The sequence below is a fragment of the Coloeus monedula genome (genome assembly GCF_965178545.1).
Source record: "Coloeus monedula genome assembly, chromosome: 6".
In the NCBI taxonomy this organism is placed as follows: Eukaryota; Metazoa; Chordata; class Aves; order Passeriformes; family Corvidae; genus Coloeus; species Coloeus monedula.
This window is the reverse complement of record NC_138786.1, coordinates 42,049,373-42,074,425: the sequence shown is the minus strand read 5'-3', so window position 1 is coordinate 42,074,425 and position 25,053 is coordinate 42,049,373. Positions and strand designations below refer to the sequence as shown.

Sequence of the window (25,053 nt, the reverse complement as noted above, 5' to 3'; positions counted from 1 at the left end):
CTTCAACAGTGCCCAAGGGCTCCGGTCAAGCCAGACCAGTCTCAGACCACTGCCCTTTTAGAAATGCCTCCAGCAATGAAATCTCACATGCACCAATCTATGCAACCTAGGCTTTAGCTCCAAGTTCATTTTTACACCCATCTGCAAGACAAAAGATGGTTTATTACTCCAATTCCATAAAGGATTTTCTACCACACAGGCATGACACCTTTGATCCTCTTCTGATAAAACTAAACAGACTGAGCTCTTAAGCATTGCAAATTATAAATATGATCGGTACAAAATTGCAATATTTTGTAATACTGCTAAAGGAAACACAATAAATTCTGGAATTAAAACCAAAAAAACCCTTACCTTCTAGGACCTTGTACATTGAAAAGCAGTGGTAAGAACTTTAGGTTCAGACCCAACTGCCTGAATATCACCTCCTGTGGTAGTGTTACAGCAGCATTTGGGCAGCAAAGGCTAGCAGCATATTTGGATATATGAGTAAATGAAGCCTGAATAGCAATATAAGAACACTCTATAAGAAGTACCATAAGTGACTCTTACAGTTACTCTGGAACTCTGACGAATACTTTAAGTGTAGACACTAGAACTGAATGCATACGGATGTGGAATACTGGGGATTTTCATGCAGGAGCACAATTAAAGGTTAAAGTTTTACAGGTATGAAGCTTATAAAAAAATGACTTATACGGGTTAGTGGATTACACAGGACTCGTTGACTGGGCATACGTATACATGTCAAAAAAGCCTCATTGTAAAGAAAGAACAAGACTTTTCAACCTTGCTGGAAAAAAAAGCATAAGAAACAATGTCAGGATGTTGATATTAGGAAAAAAAAATTCCAAGAGAAGACGTAATTTACTTACAAAGAGGGTAATTAGTATTCAAACAAAGATATGCTAATCCTTGCTTGATGTTTTCAAACATCAGGACATGTCCTTGCAGAAACAGATTTAAATCCAGTTGCAGGATAAATACTATAGCCAAAGGTTCAAAAAAGTTTTCTCCAGCCTTGAAGAAAGTTTGCACATCTTTTTGAGACAGGAAACTGGGCTAAGAGAACACTAAAAAAAAGTATCACTCTATTACTGCTTCATCCTTACAGCACCCCCCATGTATCCAAAGCGAGTCACTGTGAGAGACAGACTACCAAGACAGGCAGACCTTTGGTCTGACACAGTACAGCCTTCTTCATGCTGTTCATCCCATTTCCTTCAGAGGTTACAAGGACAAGAAGGCAGCTCTGCAAAATCCTAATCATCCTCATAATACTGGCATCTCTGCTTTAGGACATTGAATACTCTAGGTCATAACACACAGGGCTCAGCAATACTTTTCCTGATTACTGTCTGCAAGTATATATATTTTGCCTCTTCCTCTGATATAACAGGCTGTACCAGTCCATTTTCCAGTTTTACCAATTCTTTAAGTTTGTACAAGAATTCTATTTACCTAGTACGCCAGTGAGCACATCTTTTCAACTCACTGGACTCACACAGACAGCCATGTTTGCAGTTGGGAGGGCATTCTAGCCCCATTAAAGTTGAGAAGGATGTTGGAAGTTCCTTCTGTCTCCACAACGTAAGTCTGTATTATATGCCATGTGACTGAGGGCCAGCCACACATGGGTCTCCAGGCACTGGTGCCAATTTAGTCTCCCTGGACTTGCCTGTGGCACTATTCACTTTCTTAAAAAAGAGATGCTTTGGTGTAATGAAGACATTATGTCCTCTGTGCTATGTTCAAGCCTTGTACTGGGTAAAAGTTAATGGCCTAAGATAATCTTGTTTTACCTGCTGTACAGCAAGTGTCCCCTTATGCTTTATGCCTTAAGAAGCACTACCATAAAGTATTTTTCTTGTATTTGATGGTACAAAAGGAGGATGTCTCAATGACAAAATACAAACTGGAACAGAATACAGGAAACAAGGACACAGAAATGAAGTATCACAATGAGAACGGAAGTTCATCATCCTTTCATAGTATCCTAACAGACTATTAAAATACATTTCCTGAACAAATGTAGCATCCTTCGCTTTTGCTTTACTGAAAAGTTCTCTGGTCACAAACTGTTCCTCAAGAAAACACAGCAAAGTTCTTACCCACTTGACATAATTTCTTCTCAATATCTAGGCACACATACTGTTTTCTGTAGTATCTTCCTCCTTCAGTAGAGAAGGGGTTACAATAAAAGAGGCACTCCATCATGTTTGTTGTTGCCCTTCCTACAATTTCCCTTCTCATCCTCTGCCCACTAAGCAGGTCAAAATAACAGCAGGAGCATCTACAGTTTGAAGGACAGCACTAACCTACTCAATGTCATTATTCAAGAAGGATGCTGGCAAGACACACCTCTGCATACCACAATCATGAAGCTAATCTATCATTCAGTAGCACTAGTCCCAGCCTCTAACAGGTTTCTCTCAAGCTCCTGTTTTGTTGCTTTCTTCACTTGTTACTGTACCTTAAAATCATAAATCCATCAGAACAGAAACTACTTTCTTTCAATTCAGTCTTCTCCAGTACCCATCAAACTGAGCATTAAGCCTGACTAGAGCCCACTGGAACTACTGGAAATGTGCAAAGAACAACTAGAAAATGTGCTTTTCTCAGCTCTTGATTTCTCTTTCACTGAATGTCCATCTTCCCCCTATACACAAAAGTATGTCATTTTAAGATTGGTCTCTGTCATCTATGAAAAACTCTTGCAATTGCAGGAGGTTACCAGAGACAAGAAAGGGTACGTATACATCACCTTTCTAAAAAGACAGCAAGGACTATCAGTGGAGTGACAAGCTAGTCAGCCCTACCTCAGTCCCTTGTAGCTTTACGGAGCAAGTTTTGGAAGCCATTTCTAGGCACCCAAAGGACAAAGAGCTGACTAGGAACAGACAGACAGATTAAATGATGGAAAATCAAGCCTATGAACCTGTCTCCTATGACAGAATGATAGGCTCTAAGGATGCATAGAGGACAGCAAATGATGTCTACATTGACTTCAGTAAGCCTCTTGATGCAGTCTCTGATAGCACCCTTATAGCCAGACAGGGGAAGTATGGACTGGATGGCATCCAGTAAGAAAGATCAGCGAGAAGCTGGCCAGGTTAAACAGTGGTTTGAAATCTGCATGATGGCCAGTTCTGAAAAGCCTGCCTCAGAAAACAGTACTGAGATTGATAGTGTTCAGAGATGATTAGTGACCCAGTGGAAAAATACATACTCTCAACAAGATCAGAAATAATGGCATGTTGAGGAAGGCAGCCACTGATATGCTGGAGGGCAGGGGTACCACCAGGAGGGACTTGGACAGATTGGAGGAATGAAAAGACAGAAACATCGTGAATTTAATGATTGAAATAGAACAGTTCAATTGGAAGGGACCTAAAATGAATAACTAGTACAACTGACTGACCATTTCAGGACTGAACAGAAGTTAAAGAAGGGGCATTGTCCAAATATCTCTTAAACCCCAACAGGCTTGGGGCATCAACCATCTCTCTAGGAAGCCTGCTCCAGTGTTTGGCCACTCCCTCTGTAAAGAAGTGTTTCCTAATGTCACGTCTGAATCTCCCTTGGCACAGCTCTGAACCATTCCCAAGTGTGCTGTGACTAGATACCAGGGAGAAGAGACTGGCACCTCTCTCTCCACTTCCCCCCCCCCCTCACACCAGGAAGCTGTAGAGAGCAGTCTCCTTTTCTCCAACCCAGACAAATCCAAATTCCTTCATCACTTCCCACAGGACACACCTTCCAGCTCTTTCACCAACTTGCTGTTTATTATTTGCTCTGTTTTAAAAATACATCATGAGCTAGTTGGGGGAGGGATTGTCCCACTCCACTCTGCACTGGTGCAATCTCACCTCGAGTCAGGTGTGCAGTCTTGGTGCCACAATATAAGAAGGATATAAAGCTATTAGAGAGCATCCAAAGGAGGACTAAGAAGATGGTGAAGGGTTTGAAGGGGAAGCTGTATAAGGAGCAGCTGAGACCACTGTTCAGCCTGAGGAGGAGACTGAGGGGAGAGCTCACTGCAGTCTACAACATCCTTGTGAGGGGAAGAGGAGGGGCAGGCACTGATCTGTCTGGTGACCAGTGACAGGACCCAAGAGAATGGCTTGAAGTTGTGTCAGCAGGGGTTTAGGTTGGATATTAGGGAAAGGTTCTTCACCTAGAGAGTCGGGCAGTGGAACAAGCCCCCCAGGGAAGTGGTCACAGCACCAAGCCAGACACAGTTCAAGAAGGGTTTGGACAATGCTCTCAGGGACATGGTGTGATTCTTGGGGATGCCCTGCGCATAGTCACGAGTTCATAGAATCATCAAGGCTGGACAAAACCTTTAAGATCATCCAGTCCAGCCAGTAACCCAGCTTTACCACTGTAACCCCTAAACCACTAAACCGCATCACTCAGTGCCAAGTCCAGATGCCACTTAAACACCTCCAGGGATGATGACTCCACCACCTCCCTGAGCAATCTATTACAATGCCTGACTACCCTAACAGTGAAAAAAATTTTTCTAATATCTAATCTAAATCTCCCTTGCCTCAGCTTAAGGACATTTCCTCTGGTCCTCTCACTGTAGGCATGGCAGAAGAGACCAGTCTCCACCCCACTACAGTATCCTTTAAGGTAGCTGTAGAGAGAGATGAGATCACCCCTGAGCACCGAGGATGCACTCAATCCCCATGTCCGTATCAACAATGAAGATATTAAACAAGACTGACCCCAAAACTGAGCCCTGGGGAACCCCCCTAATGACTGGCCACCAACCGGATTTAGCTCCATTTACCACAATCCTCTGGGCCCGGGCATCCAGCCATTTCTCTACCCACTGAAGAGTCCATCCATCAAAGCTGTGAGCAGCCAGTTTTTCTAGGAAGATGCTGTGGGAGGTGGTGTCAGACACTTTACTGAAGTCTAGATAGACTGCATCCACAGCCTGTCCCCCACCTACTAAGTGTGTCACTTTGTCATAGAGGGAGATCAGGTTGGTCAAGCAGGACCTACCTTTCAGAAATTCACATTGGCTGGACTTGATCCCCTGGTTGCTCTGCATGTAAAGGCATCACTCAGGATGATCTCTTCCATAACCTTGTCTGGAACCAAGGTTAGGCTGACGGGCCTATAGTTTCCCAGATCATCCTTCTGACCCTTCTTGCAGATGGGCATTACATTTGCTAATTTCCAGTCAGCTGGAACTTCTCCAGTTAACCAGGACTTCTGGTAGGTGATTGACAGTGGATTGAGAAGTTCTTCCACTAATTCCCTCAATACTCTGGGGTGGATCCCTTCAGGGCCCATAGACTTGTGAATGTCTAATTGGCATGGCAGGACACTGACCATCTCCTCCTGGATTACGGGAGCTTCGCTCAGCTCCCCATCCCTAACTTCCACCTTTGGGGTCTGGGTATCCTGAGGACAACTTGTCTTCATATTGAAGCTTGAGGCAAAGAAGGCACTAAGTACCTCTGCCTTTTCCTCATCCCCTGTCACTACACCATCCTCTGCATTCAACAAATGATGGAGACACTCCTTGATCCTTCTTTTGCTGCCAATGTATTTATAGAAACTTTTTTGTTGTTGTTAATGTAGCCACCAAATCAAGTTCTAGTTGAGCTTTGGCCCTTCCAATCCTCTCCTTACGTGATCTCGCGACATCGTTAATAGTCCTCCCTAATCATGTGACACTCCTTCCAGAGACAATACATTCTCTTTTTTTCCCCAAAGTCCCAGCCCAAGTTCACCATTTAGCTAGGCCAGGCTATTTTCCCCAACAACTTATCTTTCCAAACATGGGGACAGCCCGCTCCTGAATATATTTTAAAATTCCTTTTTAAAGCACATCCTGCCTTCCTGGATTCTTTTGCCCTTCAGGACTGACTCCCAGTGGACTCTGTCAATCAATCTCCTGAACAAGTCAAAGTCTGCCCACTGGAAGTCCATGGTGGAAGTTCTGCTGCTGCCCTTCCTTACTTCACCCAGCATTGAAAACTAACATTTCATGGTCACTATGCCCAAGACAGCCACCAATCTCCACATCACCCACTAGTCCTTCTTTCTTGGACTTGATGATCCCTGTAGGTCCCTTCCAACTCACGATATTCTATGATTCTATGATTTAAAGGGCTTCAAATGCCTTTCAGTAGCACCCAGTATGATCTGCTCTACAATTTTTCCAGGTACTGGGGGTAGACCAGCAGGTCTGTAGTTTCCTAGGTCTTGCTTCATGCCCTTCTTGTAAACTAGAATAATGCTGAGTAGCTTCTAGCCAGCATGGACCTTCCCAGACTCCCAAAACCTTCAGTAGGTGATTGAGAAAGGTCATGCTACAACAACCACTAGCTCCTTCCACACTCTGGGAGGAATCCTACCTGGCCTCATAGACTTACAAACATTCAACTGGTCCCTTACAGTCTCCATGTACACAAATAGAAAGTCACTATTCCCACAGTAGTGGTCCTCCAAATTAGAAGACAGGGCAGCTCAAGGTCCGTTAGTATTATAAGAAACCAAGGCAAAAAAAAAAAAAAGCACAGAATGCCTCCACTTCTTCTTCAGCCCAATTTGTCAGGTGAGCATCTACAAGAAGTATCGGTCCAATGTTTTCCCTAGAACTCGTCTTCTCATTAATGTATTTCAAAAAGCCTTGCTTGTCTGACACAACACTGGCCAGTTTCAACTCTAATTAAGTTTTGGTCTTTCATATCTTCTCCCTGCATATGTGAACTACAGCTCTGTAATTTTTCTGTGAAGCTTGAGCTTGTTTCCAGAGATCATACAATTTCGTTTTCTTTTTGAGTTTCAAGAGGAGTTCCCTGTCCAGTTAAGCTGGTCTTCTGCATGGCTTGTTTGACTTCCTACACAGAGAGATCACCTGCTCTTGTGTTTTTAAAAGGTGATCCTTAAAAACTGACCAGCACTCATGGAACAGCACACTAGTAACTAGCTCACCGGGTTGCCTAAAGTTAGCTCTGTTGAAATCTAGGGTAGTAACTTCACTGACCGTTCTCCTCATTACATCAAAAAATTTTAAATTACCCATTTCATGATCCTGTGGCAAAGGCAGCCACCTACCATCATATCTCTCACAAGTCCTTCTTTATTAATAAATAACAGGTTTAGAAGAGCATCTTTCCTAGCTGGCTCAAAGAGTACTTGTGACCACAAATTATCTGCAACGTACTTCAGGAATTTCCCAGACTTGCTTGTCACAGCAGTATGGTATTCCCAGGTCATGTCGGGAAGTTGAAGTTTCCCATAAGGACAACGAGAAAGACAAACGAAAAGAAGACAAAACTGAAAAAAGACTGAGGAGTCCTGGTGGACAAAAAGTGGAATATGAGTGAGCTGTGTATCTTTGAAGCAATAATCACATTCTGGACTACCTTCACAGAAGCACAGCTACCAAATCAAGGCATGTTATTACTCCTTTCTACTCAAGTAATCCACATGGGAAGCAGTATCCTTCACAGTGACTACTGTGTGAGCAGAGTGAGTTCTAAGAAATCTGCCTCAGAGAAAAGAAGAGACAAAACAATGGACTTATTTTATTCATCTAAGATTCATATCAGAATCTGTACCAAGTTACTGAAGTCTGAAGATATATTTTGATAAATACCCTGGAGTAACAAGATACATGATTCATTTAGCTTGCCTACCACTCAGGAGAATCAAATTTGGTTGAGAATCTGACATGTAAATGGAGTCTAACCTAGAAATAGGAAAGACAGGGAAGCTGCAATAATTGGAATCTCCTGGAACTTCCAGAAAGTTGGCAGGAAGTATGGCTTGTCAAGACAAGACCTGCCACAGTTACTTTTCAGTACTGCCACTGGTACAATCAGCCTTTAAAGACAAAAACCTCCTAGGAGCTTACAGCCTAAGTAAGGGCTTAACCAGACAACAGTGCTACTGACCTCAATGGGAAAATCTGATAAATTATCTTTCCCTGCCCCCAGAGAAAAATCACATGAAGCATTGCAACCCACCCCTCCACTACCACAATGAGATGAAGGTTCTTGATTCCCTAACACCTTTCCTGAAAAAGTTTTTAAAGCATCCTGACATCATAGAACAGAAAAAACTACTTTGCACAATACTCAGAATGTAGCAAGATATATCACCATTGGTTTTAAAAAGGGGAATACAATGGCTAAAATATAAAATTTTAGCTAAATGATCAGTAATCTGATTAAGTCTGTTGAACAGATTCAAACCAAGAGAGGTTGTGGAGGACACTTCATGAGATCATAACCACTCACCTTCACAAATGCTCTTTTAGGGAACCACTCCCTATCACTCGAGCAGCATGCAGTTTAGATTACAAGGCTTCAAATCCTAAATTTCATCTGCAAGTTGTCAGGAGAACATGAGAACAGGAGAACAGACTACCTTTCCCATTCACTGTACTCACCACTACTAGATAGTCAAGCTACTACTCTTCAGGTTTACCTTCTCTTCTCATGTTTTAGATAACAGGCCCTCCAGTGCTGAAACTTCCTGTGCTACCCCTTAGGGAACCATTGTTCAAAATAGCTACAAATAAGAAAAAGCCATGACAACTTTAAAACAGGAACACTTCTCCCTTCACAAACTGTTACAGCTTGTCCTGTAATCCAAATGGACCTCTGTATTCCTCCATTAAGGTAAAAAGGTTTTCCCTGTTCTAATTAGTTCCAAAATGTACCACCCAAATAAAAAAAAAATCTTAAAAAAGAAATAAAAAGAAAAAAAAAGGGGGTTGAGAAGGATTTATAGTCACAGATCTGACAGTTTGCTTGGGCTGCGAAATATAAATCCAATTTGGATGTCTCCCCAAGAATAAGAAGATATTAGGGGATCAGACACAGTGTGCCTGGAGTATAACTAACCATATTTGTCAATCACGATTTAGCAAGTCATTCAATTTCTGTATATTATTGTGCATATTATGACCATTTCATATTTTAATACAGAGTTAATATAAATCACTGCTTCATGTTCTCCCAATCAAATCTGTCCCTCAGCCATTTGATTCATAAGAGAGCAGAACACTTCAAAACCACTAAAATCATGCAAATTTTGCTATCTGCTTAAGAGTGCTAGATGCAACTCCACAATCAAAAGAAATTTTACAAGTTTAAGCAGTCCTGTCTGAAAGCTCCACACAATGAGGAAAGCAAAAAGTTCTATTGATACAAATAGATCCTATTTTTAAAGGACTTAAGAAGCTGTGAGGCCACCTGTTCCTTGGCACATGATATACAGGTACATATTCTGAAAACATAGTCCAAGATAAGCTCCAGATTAACAAGAGGGAAGAAATCCCTGTCCAAATATTCTGCAACACAGAAGGTAACAGCAGACCACGTGGAAGTTCTGTGAAGAGAATCTCTTTAGTGTACACTGCAGTGTAATGTGCAATCATCAGCAGGTGGAGACTCCTCCAGTAGGTATAGCAAACAACACTTTGGAAGGGAGGAAAGCACGATACAGAAGGAGTCTGATCCATACCCATAATGCTCTGTACTCAGGTGACACTTTAAATGGCTTTTTTGTTCAATGGCATATTAACTTCAACAGCAAGCATCCCTTAGAAGCACTGACAGACATTTTTTTAATTTATACACTGAGATATGGAAGTTTTGTATATTCTACCATACTCCAACAATATTCAGGGGTCCAGGTTTCTATCCAGGACACCAGCTTGCACATTCACGTCCAAGTAGTTCTCCCAAATCCTTAACCAGTAGGAGGTTTAAGAATGAACATGCAATACACAATAAAGACTGAAGACATTCAGAACAAGAGTGAGGGAAAAGGTCTTCTGGACAATGCTGCCAGTGAGCTAATGGCAATTTCTACATAGACAAGCACCATATTTGCTTTGCCAGAAGCAACGTGATTCGAGTCCATTAGCACATGGCCTGAAAACATTCTGCTAATACAGGATTCAATTCCATGTTTCAGTGTGTTAGTATTCCCTCCTCATTCCCCAGCCAACAAATGCTTCTGGCCTGGAAGAAAGCAGGGGGACACTTCTGCCTCCCTGAATGGCAGTGGGACTTTCACCCCAAAAATGCCAAATACACAAACAAGCAACATGTCCAGGGGTTGAATAAAGATCTGAAAACCCAAAAGAACTTCTACATGACCTATTATATATGAGCTGGCATCAGGGAAAGAGATGAATTCATAATAAATACAGCAATAGCAAGAAAATTTCTAAAAGCCACTGCGGTCCCAACACTGATTACCTTTTCTTAAGCATAGATTCACAAACATGACTTAGGTATGTGGGGCACACAGACCAGCCTGGATGATGGCACGCATCACGCACCAATACTGAAGATACCACTACTCCCAAACAAGATGTTTGGTGCAAACACCAGAATCAAACACTTCCAAAACTGAGCAAGCTTTCACAGTTGCAGTGCTTCCTTTTAGCTGTATCCAGGGCTCTTCTCTGGTGGCATTTTAAAAAAGTTACTGGAGGCAGCAATAGTCGATTTCTCAGCTGCTGGTGTTTTCCCAGTCCACTCAGAGTTCTGGGATCTCAAGGATGGTGTTGCTGGTAGCTCTGATTCTGCTGCATCCATGTGGACAGATAAAGTTGCTGGAATACAAAATTGCAGGAAAAGGGGAACAGAGGAAAAGAGTAAGAAAGGGCAATAAAAAAAATTAGAACAACTGACTTCATGGCAAACTCCTCATATATATAATTTCATTTATGAAGATATTATTTATTGAATTTCTAAAAGTTCTCCATCCAAATTCCTTTGAAATATAAGTTTTTGATAGCATTAACGATTTTGCTCTAATGATTCATACACTCAAAACTCTAAGTTCCCAGTCCATTAACTAGTCCCCTTAGTAAGAGTTCCTGTTGAAAATCAAAAGTTTTAGCTGTCCTATATTTAAACTGAATCAATTAACAATCACTCATCTGAAGATAACTTGGACTCCTTGCAAAGACTCAATTAACTCTATATTTGAGACTTTCAAAGTCTCTGGAGGTGTGGCAAATTTCAGGTTGCTAAGCTTATTTAAAGAGGAAAACATACCTCTCCTCAACCAGTAAGGACAGTACCATTAACCTACACATATATCCAACATAATAAATCAGCATATTATGACAAGAAGCTACTTGCCAAGCTAGGTTGAAATCCATTCCCATCTTCTCAATACAACCACTGCTTCAAAATGGAACAGGCTATAATAGCCAGAGAGATTTGCAGATCCATAGCTCAACCCAACAGTCGCCCAAATTTCCAGAAGGATTGTCAAAAACCTAGAGATATGAGAGTTTACTCCAATTCTCAGTATCCTGAATCACTCCATCCTCACAAGCAGAACAGGGCAGGGTAAAGAAGAGTAACTGCCGTAGGAGTCTTTGCCGTAGGAGTCTTTGGGGGAAATAGAGTATTTTTAACAAGTAACTGCTTCAATACAAAACACATTTCTTCACTGTAGTCTCACAACAGATAATAGTCGTTTGTGTGTTTTAATTACAAGTTGCATCTGCTGCTCTGTAAGGGACGAAGGATAAAGAGGCTACAGCAAGCCTCAACTAGAGGACAGATTGCTCTGAAGTTTAAACAAAAAGTTTGTTCAATGCTTAAGGTTCCACACTCAGTAGATCTGGAACCCCAAAAATGCTGCTTCTGTACATCCAAAATGGTGATTCATTCCCATACAGCTACAACACAGCTGATAAAAGTACATTGCAATTTTACATCTAGCCCGTCATCTTCCTCCATCTGAAGGTCATATGAAACATGAAAAAAACCCCAGCAACTAAGTTATCACCAATGCTACACTATGTGCCCCATAGACTAGAAGTCTCTCCACTCAGGCTCTCCATGTTTCCTCATTAAAAAAAAAGCAGAGGACTGAAACTAGCTTCTTGTTTCTGGGTACAAAAAAGAGTGAATAATTAGCAAGAAATAGGAGAGGGAAAATTCACCAAATTGCTACTATTCATCAGGCTGTTCTCTGATAAACAGTTTCACAGGCTGTAACTATCACCTTTTTTACAAGCTAAGTGTGAACACACGCCAAGGCAGACAAAAATCTATTTACGCAGATTTTTACCCCAGACTCACTGTAAGAGCTGAATATGATGCCAGTTACCATGTGGACTGCTACATACATAGACGCTTGAACCACATAAACATTAAAAAATCACTGTAAAGACGACAGTTGTTCACCATTTATTGCACAACCATCTGTACTTGTGGCCTATTCTGACAAACTGAAGACAGACGTGACAGTCTTCATCAGATTCCTTTCAAAGCAGAGAATAACTTCCATGAGAATAACATTTTATGCAGTATTCCCTCTTTCAAGCTCTACTGTGCCACTGGGGATATTATTCCAAATCTACTGTACTGCAATGAAAAGTAACTTAACACAAGGACACTATCCATGCCTTTGAAGTCTCAGACCACTGAAAGGTCAAAGGACCTTTACCACCACAGACTTTCTTCCTCCCTAGGCACTGGCTGTTGGTTACTGGGTTGGACGAATCTCTGGTCTAATCCAGTACAGTCAGCCTTAACTTCCTCCAGATTTCCTTATTCTACTGCCAAACTACACCAGCCAGACTTTTGTTCTTATCTGGTGAAGGCCTCACGCTTTAGGGCTCATACTGATTGTGTAGTGTGGAAAACATTAATTTTAATTTTCAATCTCTCTGAATATTTGTGTAAGTTTGCCCAACTTAATTTTGATAACAGTCACTTCCTGAAGTGCAAATTAATTCCGAATTTTCTACCCACTTTTTGTTGTTCTCAACAGCTACCTCAGTTACAGTATTTAGGCCAGTTAGCCTCAAAGAGCAGGACTAATACCAGAAGTTTAATGCTATAGCAATACAATAGAGACCTAAGGCACTTCTTATACAGTAATGCAGTTTTTTGATGTTCACGCAAGGGGCGCTGGGAAAAGATACTTTACCAAAACTCATAAATACTCATATTCATGAAAGTATGTGAGAAGACATGGAATAAGTTTAGTTGCTTGGCTCCCAAATAAACATTAGCTCCCTTCTTGCATTCCTGCACTGAGGAGGGAAATAGCATCCACATCTCATCTGCCTTTTATTAGCATCTTCTGATTTCAGCTAAATTCAACTCAAAACTTTCTGTGGATGGTGGGGGGGTGAGGCGACAGGGGAAGATTTGTAGCTGCATGTTTAAGAAAGAAGCTAAATTCATCACAATGACAGGGGATAGTGTTGGCAGAGATTTGAGCTATTTATTCTTTTAGGAAAATCCTATAAAGAATGACACGAGGAAGCCTCTATCTGCAGTCTTGTTCATCACATTGGTGAGGAGTCCGATAACAGATGTATGCAGTAGCGTGATTTAGTGCCGGGAGCTGGCCCCTGATGTGTATTAATACAGCGGCAAAGCGGAACGAGCCCCTCTTCATCACTCATCTCTATAAAAGAGGTGGAATCCGAGATGGCCCGATGTTCGGCAGAGCAAGCCCATTTGTTCTGCTGACTGATGAAGCCAGCTCAGGCTGTGTCCTTCACCTCCACGGGGCACTCAGGTTGCAAAAAAGGAGATCACTGAAGCAGGACCTGGTCAACAAGTGAGACGAGAGCAGTTGGACTCAGCTAAGGAGCTATTTAAAGGTGAAGAAATCCAGCACTCTGTGCCTGCATGACAGGCACGGGCCTGCATTCTGACTTACCTGTGCTTCACCTTTTGCATAAGTAAAACACCACAAACATAAAAAGCCTCAGAAGTGAAAAAATGAGGCTGCCATGATTCCTCAGGCACACGGGAACCCCAGTCTATGGCATTTATATAGGGGTGAGTAGATGCATGGCCAGGGAGAAAAATCTTTATCTCACCAATATCCAACAAACGTAAGAGTGTCCAATTTAATTCTACATTATTGCAGGGTAATACTACGTATCTTTTTAGGCATTAGCAATTCCATAGCTAAATCCCCTTTGAAAGAAATAATATCAGATTCCAGAAGTTTCCAAGTTACATGTCCAGGTTGTGCTCCAGTTGTAACTAGGAGTCTGTTGTAGAACGTTATTTAGGAGACAGCTTCAGTTACCCAATCATGAAAGTTTCTTTCCACAAGTCATTATTGCAGCAAACCCTGCCCACAGCTGTTCACTTTGCTGAGGATATTTCTAAACAGGAAAGAAGAGATCTTTACCATTTCTGACCATTAAAGATTTTGCAGACCCTGTTTCTTGATGATCAGCACAAGCATGCTGTCTGTACTCTACTAACTACACTCCTTCCTTATTTTCTAATACATAATAATCTTCTCTCCCTCATCCATAACAGGAAAGCTTTCCAAACCCCTGTGCTATTTTCCAGCGCTAAGTTCCACTCCAGATGTACTCTCAACTCTTCAAGAAGTGTTCACTATACAATTTGCCTAATCAGGTAAGTACAACTTAAATAGTATTTTGAAACATGTAGACATAGAAACAGAAGATCTCCTTTTAGAACGTGACCAGCAATGCAGTACAGAATACATGCTGAATAATAAATAAATGGACAGGTAACAGGGGACAGTGAGACATTAGCACTCATACCAAGAAAATCTAGTGCTAAAATTCTGTGGCTACAGATACTAAACCTTTTACTACAGAAGTGTGATTATCCCAAAATGGAATACTCAAAAGCCAGGAAAGAATAAACTAAATAAATAATCAATAATAGATCAGACTTTTGCTGAACAACAGATTATTAATGTTCTTTTCTCTTCTTTCTTAATACAGAACCTTTCTGACAGTTTATAGTCCAGATCTGTGACCTGGAGAAAAAGCTCAACTTTCTTCCCTACATCATTCTTCTACTGTCTATCTACCAGCCCAAGGAAGAAACACAAACTTCCTCCTATTGATCATCAGTTTCTTTGCTCTTCCCCACTGTTTTCGCATCTCCATTTTTCCCATCATCTTACCCACTACCTTGTTACTGGATTACAAGAACAGCTTTTTAATAAATAGTAGGAAGAACATGTATTGATGGATAGTCACAAGACAGGGTAAGGTGAAAGGCCAGAAAGAATCATCCTAAAACCCTCTGTGTTCTCCAGATTAAAGCTCTTTCATATTCTGATGACTAATCAATGACTTTTCAGAAATCTGCCACATGAAAATAGACCAGCATTTTAATGACTACATCCCCATAGCAAGAAAAAGAAAAAAGGAACTATTTTCATCCAGAAGAGTAAGACAACCCCCAAGGAGTAAGTGGTCTCACCCAGTGATGATACAAAAATTGCCAGATTTTTTGGTCTTGTGAAAGTGTCTACAAATACCCTGATAAAGGGCATCAGAGCCACCACCTAATGCCAGCCCAACACTGAAGGAACACACTGTGCATACTGATCAGCTCCCTATTACCATGAACTGCATAATTTAGGACAGTGGAAATAACACCTTATGAAGAAGCAGATTACTATTCACTGTACAGTGAAGCACTGTACATCATATTAACTTAACATCACTACATTGCCAAAAATTTGTTCAGTGGGCAGCTTTCGATGCTATGCAAAAACACATGATATGCTCTTTCACACGTTTCATTAGTTTCAAATCAAAGTAACCCTACTTTTGCCTATGGGACTTTGCTCAAAAGGGACATGACTTTAAAAATGCTGGCAGGTTACCTGATGTTGGGCTAGACGTGGAGGCTGCAGCTGGCTTTCGTTTCCTCTTGATGTCCCTTGAACATGGTGGTCCCAGGTGGACATTTGTTTGCCTACGGAGAAATTAAAACAAATTAAACTCTGTTCCAATATCATATTTCTGTAAGACTGACCAGTCACTCCAACTCCTACCTTCCCATCAGCTTCTTAACTAGTAAGCAGCACAAACCAAAAGTTTCTCAGGGAGTTTTGCTCACATTCTTTGTCAATATACATTATGCTCCCCTTTTTTTTTTAAGGGCTCACACATAAACTACCCAAGAAGAACAATTTCTTAGCCTTTAAAGGATCTGGTTTTGTATTAATTTCAAGCTAACTCCTTGCATACATAAAGACGTGGTCAAGCAGTGATATGACGTGTCCTACCATTACTTCTATGCAAGAATAACAAATGTCTGCAAGATTGCTCTTTAAATAAACTGTGTGATATTTGCTCCTTAGTCAGAAATTATTTTGCAATCTATTTGGTACTGTAGAATCATCTTAGAATGTACCTATAATGCCAAATGTCCATACATATTGTTTCCACTACAGTAGTAAGTTCATAAAGTTAGGAATGCAAAACCGTCTCATGCGTTTTCAAAACCATTATTTCTTTATCAAAGTGCTGTGCAAACAGCTAAATCTGACTTATGGCAACCTTGTTACATCTCTAAACTGGCTGAAAGGCATAATCGGTTCTGCAATATCAACTGTTAAGTCTGAAGCCTACTGATGGCCATTTCAGTTTAATCATTTGCCAACTAAGAAGTAATCATTTGCCAATTAAGTAGAAACCTGTACTGTTGGAACTGACTTGAGCTGAGAACTCCTCCAAGTTATATACCTGTAGGAAGCAGAGAAGTTGAATTCAGAAATAACAGTTTCCGCAGCAGACCAGAGAACTTTCTCAAATACTACCCATAATGAATACAAATGCATAATTCAGCAATGACATTGGGTTCAAATCCCTTCTTTGTCCGATATAACAGACTTGCTTTAGCAAGTTCCTTGGTCACTCTTAGCATCAGATCTGATGTGCAAAATGCAGAACTACAGTGCAAATAAAATCAATAAAAGACAGTGAGAAGCTTACATAGTGTAAAATTTGGAACCATATAACTTTTGATGATTAAGTGCTGAAAAGCTTCTGTGTCTTCAAAGCCTGTTATTTTGATTTTTTAAAAAAAATCCTGAAAGTTTAACAAATGCTTTTATCACGTATTAAAACCTTTTAAATAGAAGAAAAGGAAAAGTTAATGGGTTTTTATTTCCATGACAAAAATCTATTAAAAAACCCAAACCCGTGTATTTACAATATGTATCATTTTAGATGCTGTATTTATGCAAAACCAAATTGTGCCATTATATCTATAGAGAACAGTGTAGGAAGCACAAAAAAATTCCTATACTAGTCCAGTCTATAAATTGAATGCTGCTGGGTCTGTCTACTTACCTGTAAAAAAACATGCAACCACAAAAAAAAGGAAATACCTACTGTTCCATCTTCTCAACTACAATTCAGAAGTTCTACAAGAAGTCTATAAGATCTGTCCTCTAAATCTCACGCTGAAGAACAGTTTCAATAATTTTTAAATGGTGCTAAGTTTCACAGAGAGCCAGTTTTTCAAATCTGGGAACACATATTAATACAACCAGACAAAAGAAGTCTCCTGAGGGGATAGAGCATACTCTCAGTAAACTCACTAAGACCAAGTGCCGGGTCCTTGACTTTGGCCACAACAACCCCATTCATCACTGCACACTGGGGGAAGAGTGGTTGGAAAGCAGCCCAGAGGAAAAGGGCCTGGCGGTGCTGATCAACAGTGGCTGAACATGAGCCAGCATGTGCACAGGTGGCCAAGATGGTCAGTGGCATCTTGGCTTGGATCAAGAATATTGTGACCAGCTGAACCTGGGAAGGGATCATCCTCCTGTACTCAGTGAGGCCGCACCTCAAGTCCTATGTTCTGGTTTGAGCCCTTCACTACAAGAACATTGAGGTGCTGGAGAGTGTCCAGAGAAGGGCAGTGGAGCTAGTGAAGGGTCTGGAGCACAAGTCCTATGAGGAGCAGCTGAGGAAGCTGGGTTGTTTAGCCTGGGGGAAAGCAAGCTCAGGGAAGCCCTTATTGCTCTCTACAGCTACCTGAAAGGAAGGTGTAGTCAGGTGGGGGTTGGTCTCTTTCCCCAATCAACTGGGAAGAGAATGAGAGGACATACTCTCCTGCTGTGCAGGGGAGGTTCAGATTGGATATCAAGAGGACTTTGTTCAAGGAAAGGGTTGTCAAACATTGGAATGGACTGCCCAGGGAGATGGGTAGAGAAATGATCCCTGGAGGTGAAAAGCTTTCAAAAATACTGGCACATCTATAGAATGCACATTCAAATCTCATGTTTGTACATTGAAGAGATTCACCTTTAAGTAACTTCGCGTATGCTAAAAACTGCTTTTGTACATGACTATAACAGTGGCTATGCAGTGTTTTTACCTAGCTGTAACCATGTATTATGAAACATCTAAACACACATAGCCTGAGCAAAAGATTCCATTTTTTATTTTGCATCAGTGACACAGATTAGTAACTTTATGACTACATAATTGTATCTAATAATCCAACTAATTTTAAATACTGTAGCAATAACAACAAAAATAATTTTAAAATGTTCCCTTGTTAATTTTATGAACTTACACCAACATTAGCCAGCTGATCTTTGGTGGAGAATCACTGTGGACTAGGAAAGAAGTATGCACTATCATTTCCAAGAGACTTTATGCAATTTTCCTCAGTTCACAAATGTTACAGGTAGATTTTGCATAAGAGCTCCTGGCTCTCAGCAACGTACTCAAACATCTACCCTTACCTGATTATTACACAAGGGGTAAAAAAAGAAAAATTAAAACAGAAGAATCTCAAAATCCCTTCTTGAAGTGAAAGTAAAGGCAAATCATACTTCAGCTGAAGACTACTAGCAAGAATACAGTATCTAGTAGCCCTGCCTCTAAGATACAAAGGCTCAGAGGTCATAAATTGTTCTCTGTAACATGTTTTTCATTCAGGTTTATCCCTTATTGATCACCCACACTTCACTTAGTAAATCAGGAACCTATTGATTACTCACTGGCTCTGACTGACCCAGTGGTAAAAATGTCGTTTCAAATGACTGGTGCACCTTACAAGCACCATAAACCTGCATGCATCTCCAGGTGTTAAGTACCTTGGGAGAGAGAAGAGTAGAAGACTGCACTCAGGGATGATAGTCCTCACTAAGGCATGGACAGAAAGGATGTCTGAGGTATAACTTACGAAATATGCACATTTCTGGTAGATATCACACTTTTCAATGTAAATTTCTAATCACTAGCTTATATGCAGGTCTGTATCAGTGAGATAATAGAATTAGTGAATCCCAGTTTAACAGCAGACTCCTATAGACCCCTACAAACACCACCACCACTGGGAAAATCAAATCATGGATATGCACAGCACCCAACATAGCGACGGACAGGCTGAACTCTAAAACGTGAAAATATCACTGACAAGTTGCAATGAGGAATTAGTTCTTCTTCCAAAGCTGAATTTTAACTAGTCTTCTGAACACTTAAAAATTACTCTAAAGTAGACTAGAACAGGAAAGGCTGACAGAAAATGCATATTTGTGCATTGCCACAGCGGTCTCTGTGAAGAAGTCTGAGACCAGAACTTTGTGAGATGAAAGATCTGGGCCTAAACTGACAAACTAGAACAGGACTTACACTATCCTTACTAGGCTTCAATCTCTTCTGCTAGACCCCTATGCTTTCTTCAATGTTATGGTCATTAAAAAACATGTAAACAAAGTCATAGAATAAACAGTAATGAGAAAATAATTCCCTGGTTTCTTTTGGACTATGACAGGTTGATCACAAGAAAAAAAAACAAAGTTGCAGTTCTTAGTCACAGGTGGATCTGCCAGGCGACCAGAGACTAATGTGAAAACCTAGTTTACAGTCTAGAGATAACTGAAATTATAACCTGGGAAGAGAAAAAGGAGAATACACTTAGAGAAACATATCAGGATCCAAAATGTGGCTGTTTTGTTGGCTGCAATATATTCAACTCACACAGCAGTCACTGCCAGGAGTTAGTGAATGAAAAATTACCCATGTATAGAAAAAATGGCTTTCAACAATATGAAAAGTCTATTGTGTCTTTTTGACAGTGATAATATTTTTTGTAATCACAAACTAAAGGAATTATTCAGGAAATATGAATTTGTCTTTTGTTTTTAACATAGTACTTATGATTCCCACTTCTGCATGCAGGTCATGCTGGAGAAAAAACAGGCTTTGTTATGCAGAAAGATGAAATTCATGGTAGTCTCTAAGTGTCAGAAGTAATGCTTCCTTTCATTTCTTTTCCACATATTTATTCTATGACTTTATTTACATGTTTTTTAGTGACCAGTAATTGCCTACCCAGGACACCCGTCTCACTTCTACAGTTTGAGATGACTGTGCACTGGAGCTTGCCACTGTTTTACATCTACCACAGGATTTCAACAGAAAATTAAGATTGGCCATACAATCTGTGGGAGACAGCACAGAGCACAAGCAGACACCAGCCCACAAAGAACCTTACTGAACAGCATCAGGCCCCTGAAAACTTCACTATCTGTGAAGTCTAAATTGTAGCATGAAGCCCACTCTTAAAATTCAGGATAAAAACTGGCTCCATCTCACAACAAAGGTCTCTGAAAAGGCCATACAGAGCTAAGTGTAATAGTCTGTGGCCTTCTTGGAGGCAGGAGGCACATTGCACACTTGTAGGTGTATGCCTCTCGCTGTAATCTCACATCATGCAGTTTGTCTGCTTACCCTCTTTATTCTAACCCTATCCTTAGAAGAAGCAAAGCACATGGATTATGCAGTGAAAGTGAGAGGCAGTCATTAGTCTACGACTATAAAAACAAGGGATGTTATTATCCTCATGTTAAAGCGAATGTTAATAGAGACTGCCTTTTAACAAAGGTACTGCTACTAAAACTCCACACAACCCAGCTGTTGCTGTTGTGATGCTCTATTCAGAGCAAACAAACCAAATGAAAGGCTCTTGCTCTAAGCCCTGAGGTGTTACCTGAGGCTGTTGATGGTGGCTTCACAAAATTAATAGTAAAAGCAGAATTCTTTCTCCTCTTTGACTACAGAGCCAGCTGGGCACCAGTCTAATCTGCACATAACGTGTAAATCAATACAAGTTGCTCATCCTATCTGCACGCAAAGCTCCCACACGCACAAGCAGTTCTTGTTATCACATCCCAGTGTAGATATTCCCGATGCACAGCAGTCTCCTATGCCCTGCAGAGCCTCACAGGAAGGCTTCTAGAGCACATTTTCAGATTCCAAAATTACTAATAGGTCAGCTCACTTCTTAAATCATCCAAATCTCATAGGTCTTCAACAGCAGCAGTCTGTTCCCAGCAAACATTATAATGATGTGGCAATTCCATTCCTAAAAGTCTGCATGCGGCAAATGTGAACACATTTTCTTCTTGTTTTCTATGTAAGCACTCTAAGTAGAGATGAGGTGATCCTATATATTATACTCCCTATTTTCACACTGAATCACACTGTATCTATGCCAGAAAGACTCCTATTTGCCAGATCTGCTGACTACACAGATTTGAAATAGCAAGTAAAAAAATTCTGAAGCCAAGGGGAATTTATTTTTCACTCTAGAGAATTAGGATTCATCAAAATGGGAACATCAGGCCTCAGTCAACTGCATGTGACACTAAGTTGATAGCTGCTGTTCATTGCATGCCTGTCAGAAGAATTCAGTTATATTCCCAACTGGAATATTAGCCAGGCTTTAGCAAAGGAAGACATGAAAGTGTTCCAGCTAAAGGGAAGAGAGGCAAAAAAAAATAGGAAGACAGATGTCTAAAGCAGTTGACAGCAGGCATTTTCACATAAAGAATATTCCAGGACAATAAAGATGTGTGGATAAGTTGCATAGAATGAACTGGATACTGTCCTGATCAAGCAGGAAAGTATGAAATTGTGGACATCTACTCCTTCGGCTGCCTCAGAAAAGGCCTGGCATTGCAGGCAGTCTCCGGATTTCCACATGCTTGGGTAAGAGGCAGAAATACTAGGATCTCTGTGCACAGACACAGAAGTGACAGAACAAGATTTATTTTCACAAGCATATTTCTAGAGATGGAGTTGGAATTTGAGACATTCAAGTCTGTTCAATTTAACAGCACCATCAAATCCAAGGTACGGGGCAACTGGCAGTAAATGAAGAGAAGATCACTCACCCCTCTACATCTTTATCCCATGTTCCAGGCAAGATGACAGACTTGCTTCTAAATCAGATTAAACTCTAGATTTACAGTTAGTATTAACAGAGTACATGCAAAGCAATATTCTTTATTTGTGCTGTTCAAAAGCCTAATACAATTCTTCAAGTCTCCACCTTCAACATCTACCTGCCATTTGAGGTCCACTTTTCCTGTGACCTCCAGTGGGAACATTTAATTGCTTTTCTTCACCCATAATCCTATTTTCAAGGCTAGGCAAGTAATAAATGGCATTAGGGACAATTTATCTTCTACCTTCCTCTCTCTGCCTGCTATTCAAATTAAAGGGAACATTGGTTCTAGGCTCTTCTGAAACTCTTACCCTGCCTCAAGGGAATAACATTCCATCAACCAACAACCTACAACATCTTCTCACCAACAGAATATTGAATAACCAAAATCTAATAAGATACTCAACTTCAGCCTATACAAAATCCTCTTAAGTAGAAGGAGTTCAACAACAAAATTCTGTTCAGACCACTCCTCCCAGAGAGGCAAATAGGCAGAGGGGAAAGAGGGAAGGATCCCTTGAGCTGCCCATGCAAGTCTCTACTTGCTTGCTTTTAGCAGTCTGCATCATGAAATCGAAACCTTAACAGACAAGACATGATTAGCAAACGCTTTGTGCTCTTAAAGGAGAGTAATTATAGGCATGTGAAAAAAGAAGAGATCCCTGAGGTACTCTTCCTTGCATGCCTCCCGAGAGGCAGCAGGGCCATTAAAAATTCCATGATGAAGAGGAAAAACAGTCTGGGAACAGCCAGGAGGCAATACAGCAAATTAATACACCAGCCATCCCTTGGGAGGACTGCAAGAAAGCAGAAAACTCTCCTTGGTTCACAAAATAAAATTATACCACTAATGATAACAGTCACCACACACACAAAACTGCTTCTAATGACGGGTGTGAAATTCCCAGTGCTGCGCATACACTTTGAATGAAAGCTCTTCTCATCACAGACATAAATCAAGAAAGGTAGTGTACGATTTATACAGACTTTCAAATAAGACTTCCCAAGGAACCTTCCACATAGGCTTGTCAGTGTCAAAGAGGCAGTTCTTTCTCAACCCTCAGATGCGCTAAGTATTCTGGCCTTCAGCTCTGTCTTAACAAAAGTACTGGGTTACCAGTCTTCCAGATGAACTGCACCAAAATCTACCACTGAGACTAAGAAAACAGTTCCACAGCAGAGAAAAGACTCCACTTGGTACCTATACTCCACTGGACACATTCAGTGATAGCAGAAACTAAGCAGAGAAAGGCGATTTTGCGTGGCACAGCAGGCATCAGGTTGAAGAAACTGGATGGCCACAATATCAATACCACTTCTTTTCTATTATGTTTCATATTATTTCAGAGGATTTGCTTCACACACACACACACATCCCATTCTGGCAACTTTCTGAGTTGAATTTCTTCAGGATGAGGTGCAAGCTGTTAGAAGCTTCCTAAAGCACAAACTACTGAAATTGATTCCATACATGGCAAAAGCAGGAGATGTTAACTGGGGCAATAGCTTATCAGAGCTTACAGAGATCACCTGAACATCCTGTAAGAAAATGGACTACTACCTAGTATGCTTGATATGTAAAAGCTAAAGAACAACTACTATCAAGAAAACGTTTCTCTGAAGGAACAATTTCCTTCTGTGCCCTTAGCAACATCTTTACATAAAGCAAGCTCCTTGTACCAGAGTTCAACGCTTGCCACATACATGGGGCTACAAAACACATTCATTCTTTTCATATTTCTTTCTCCTATAAAGGTTCTTGAGCACATTTCACACTAAAATAGGAACTATTTTCTCAAACTCCAGGCAACAACTGCATCTGGGAAGGTACAATTTCTCTGTCAACTCAGTAAAAATTCATCAGTGATTACATTTGTCAAGACACCAGTCACCTGTTCATTAGAGGAGGGAACCAAACATATATACTAACTGGTTAGATTGTACCCAGAAAAACCTAGCAAACACAATCTCTCCAGGTTTAGAAATCCCTTGCAAAGAGCTTGGCCTTGGAAAGGGCCTTCACTGACCATCATAAAGGTAGAGATTTTGCCCAGTTTGAATTTGTGAGCAGGATTTGTCCAGCCCACCTTCCTGGAAGACAAACTTCTATAAAGCACCAAGAAAAACACTGGAGGCACAAGTATGGTTATCCTGGCTGAAACTGAAGAGACCATTCGATCTTTTTGCTTCAGAGGCAGAAAACATCCCCAGAGTGGGGCAAAAGCACAGAAAGGAATCAATTTGCTGATGCAAATCTTCTGAATTCTTTTTATGCTCATCCAGTTGAACATTTAAGAGCTGATTTCCTCCTCCCTCCCCTTTTCCAGCTTTAACATACTGGCTACAGCAGCATGAGGTCATGGTGCGACATCGCAAAATTCCCTGCAGAAGCCAGTGCGAAGAGAGGCTTTGCTGGGTGGGTGCCAAGCTTCCGTTCAGACACATACAACCTTAGTACATTTTTCATGCTCTATTTGCTAATTAACAAGGGAAAGAAAGCCATGAAGCTGAAAGTCCAGACATTTCTTTCAGATTGGGTCCCTGGTACAAGCACATAAGCAGAACTGTGTCCAAAGCAAGGCTTTGTCTACTTGCACAAGGAAAGAGCTCAAGGGCACCTTACCTTTAGATAGTCACCTGCAGCACAGAAACAGGAGTCACCTCTAAAGCCAACACTTGAATTTAATTTAGGATTAGTCAGCAGAAGGTGCCTGAATAGTATATTAACCCAAACTATGCAGACTCAAATATACCCAACATCTGGCCAGACCAGATCTAAATTTCACCTATTGCTATAGAGGGATATCAAGCCATTGCAGGTCACCTCAGGTGAGTTCTTAATCTGCTCAAAGGGTCTATTTTAGACACCTAGGATACCAAAATGCTTCAACATGTCACCCACATGAGTTTGTCAGCACTTTCCCTCTCATCTTGTTCCAATTTTTATAGTGGGCAATGATACTATGTCCATTTGGACCCATAAAACAGACTTGCAGCAACTCATTGCACATTTCAGAACAGACTGCAGTTATTTCTAAAG

General features: G+C 40.8%; 1 protein-coding gene across 9 annotated transcripts in view; it reads right to left on the bottom strand.

Moving 5' to 3' along the window:
• Positions 1-8,054: 8,054 nt before the first annotated feature.
• Positions 8,055-25,053, bottom strand: part of GPATCH2L (G-patch domain containing 2 like) — a 34,111-nt gene continuing 17,112 nt past the window's right edge. For 6 of the 9 annotated variants that reach the window (XM_082282751.1, XM_082282756.1, XM_082282748.1 and 3 more), the window contains 2 exons: positions 15,643-15,734; positions 8,055-10,603 (listed from right to left, as the gene is read on the bottom strand). In XM_082282751.1, coding sequence (XP_082138877.1) covers positions 10,431-10,603; positions 15,643-15,734 — 265 coding nt within the window. In that variant the 3' untranslated portion in view covers positions 8,055-10,430. Of the gene's footprint in view, positions 10,604-13,460; positions 13,577-15,642; positions 15,735-25,053 lie in introns of those variants that run through there. The other 3 variants (XM_082282752.1, XM_082282755.1, XM_082282754.1) reach the window with 2 other exon arrangements.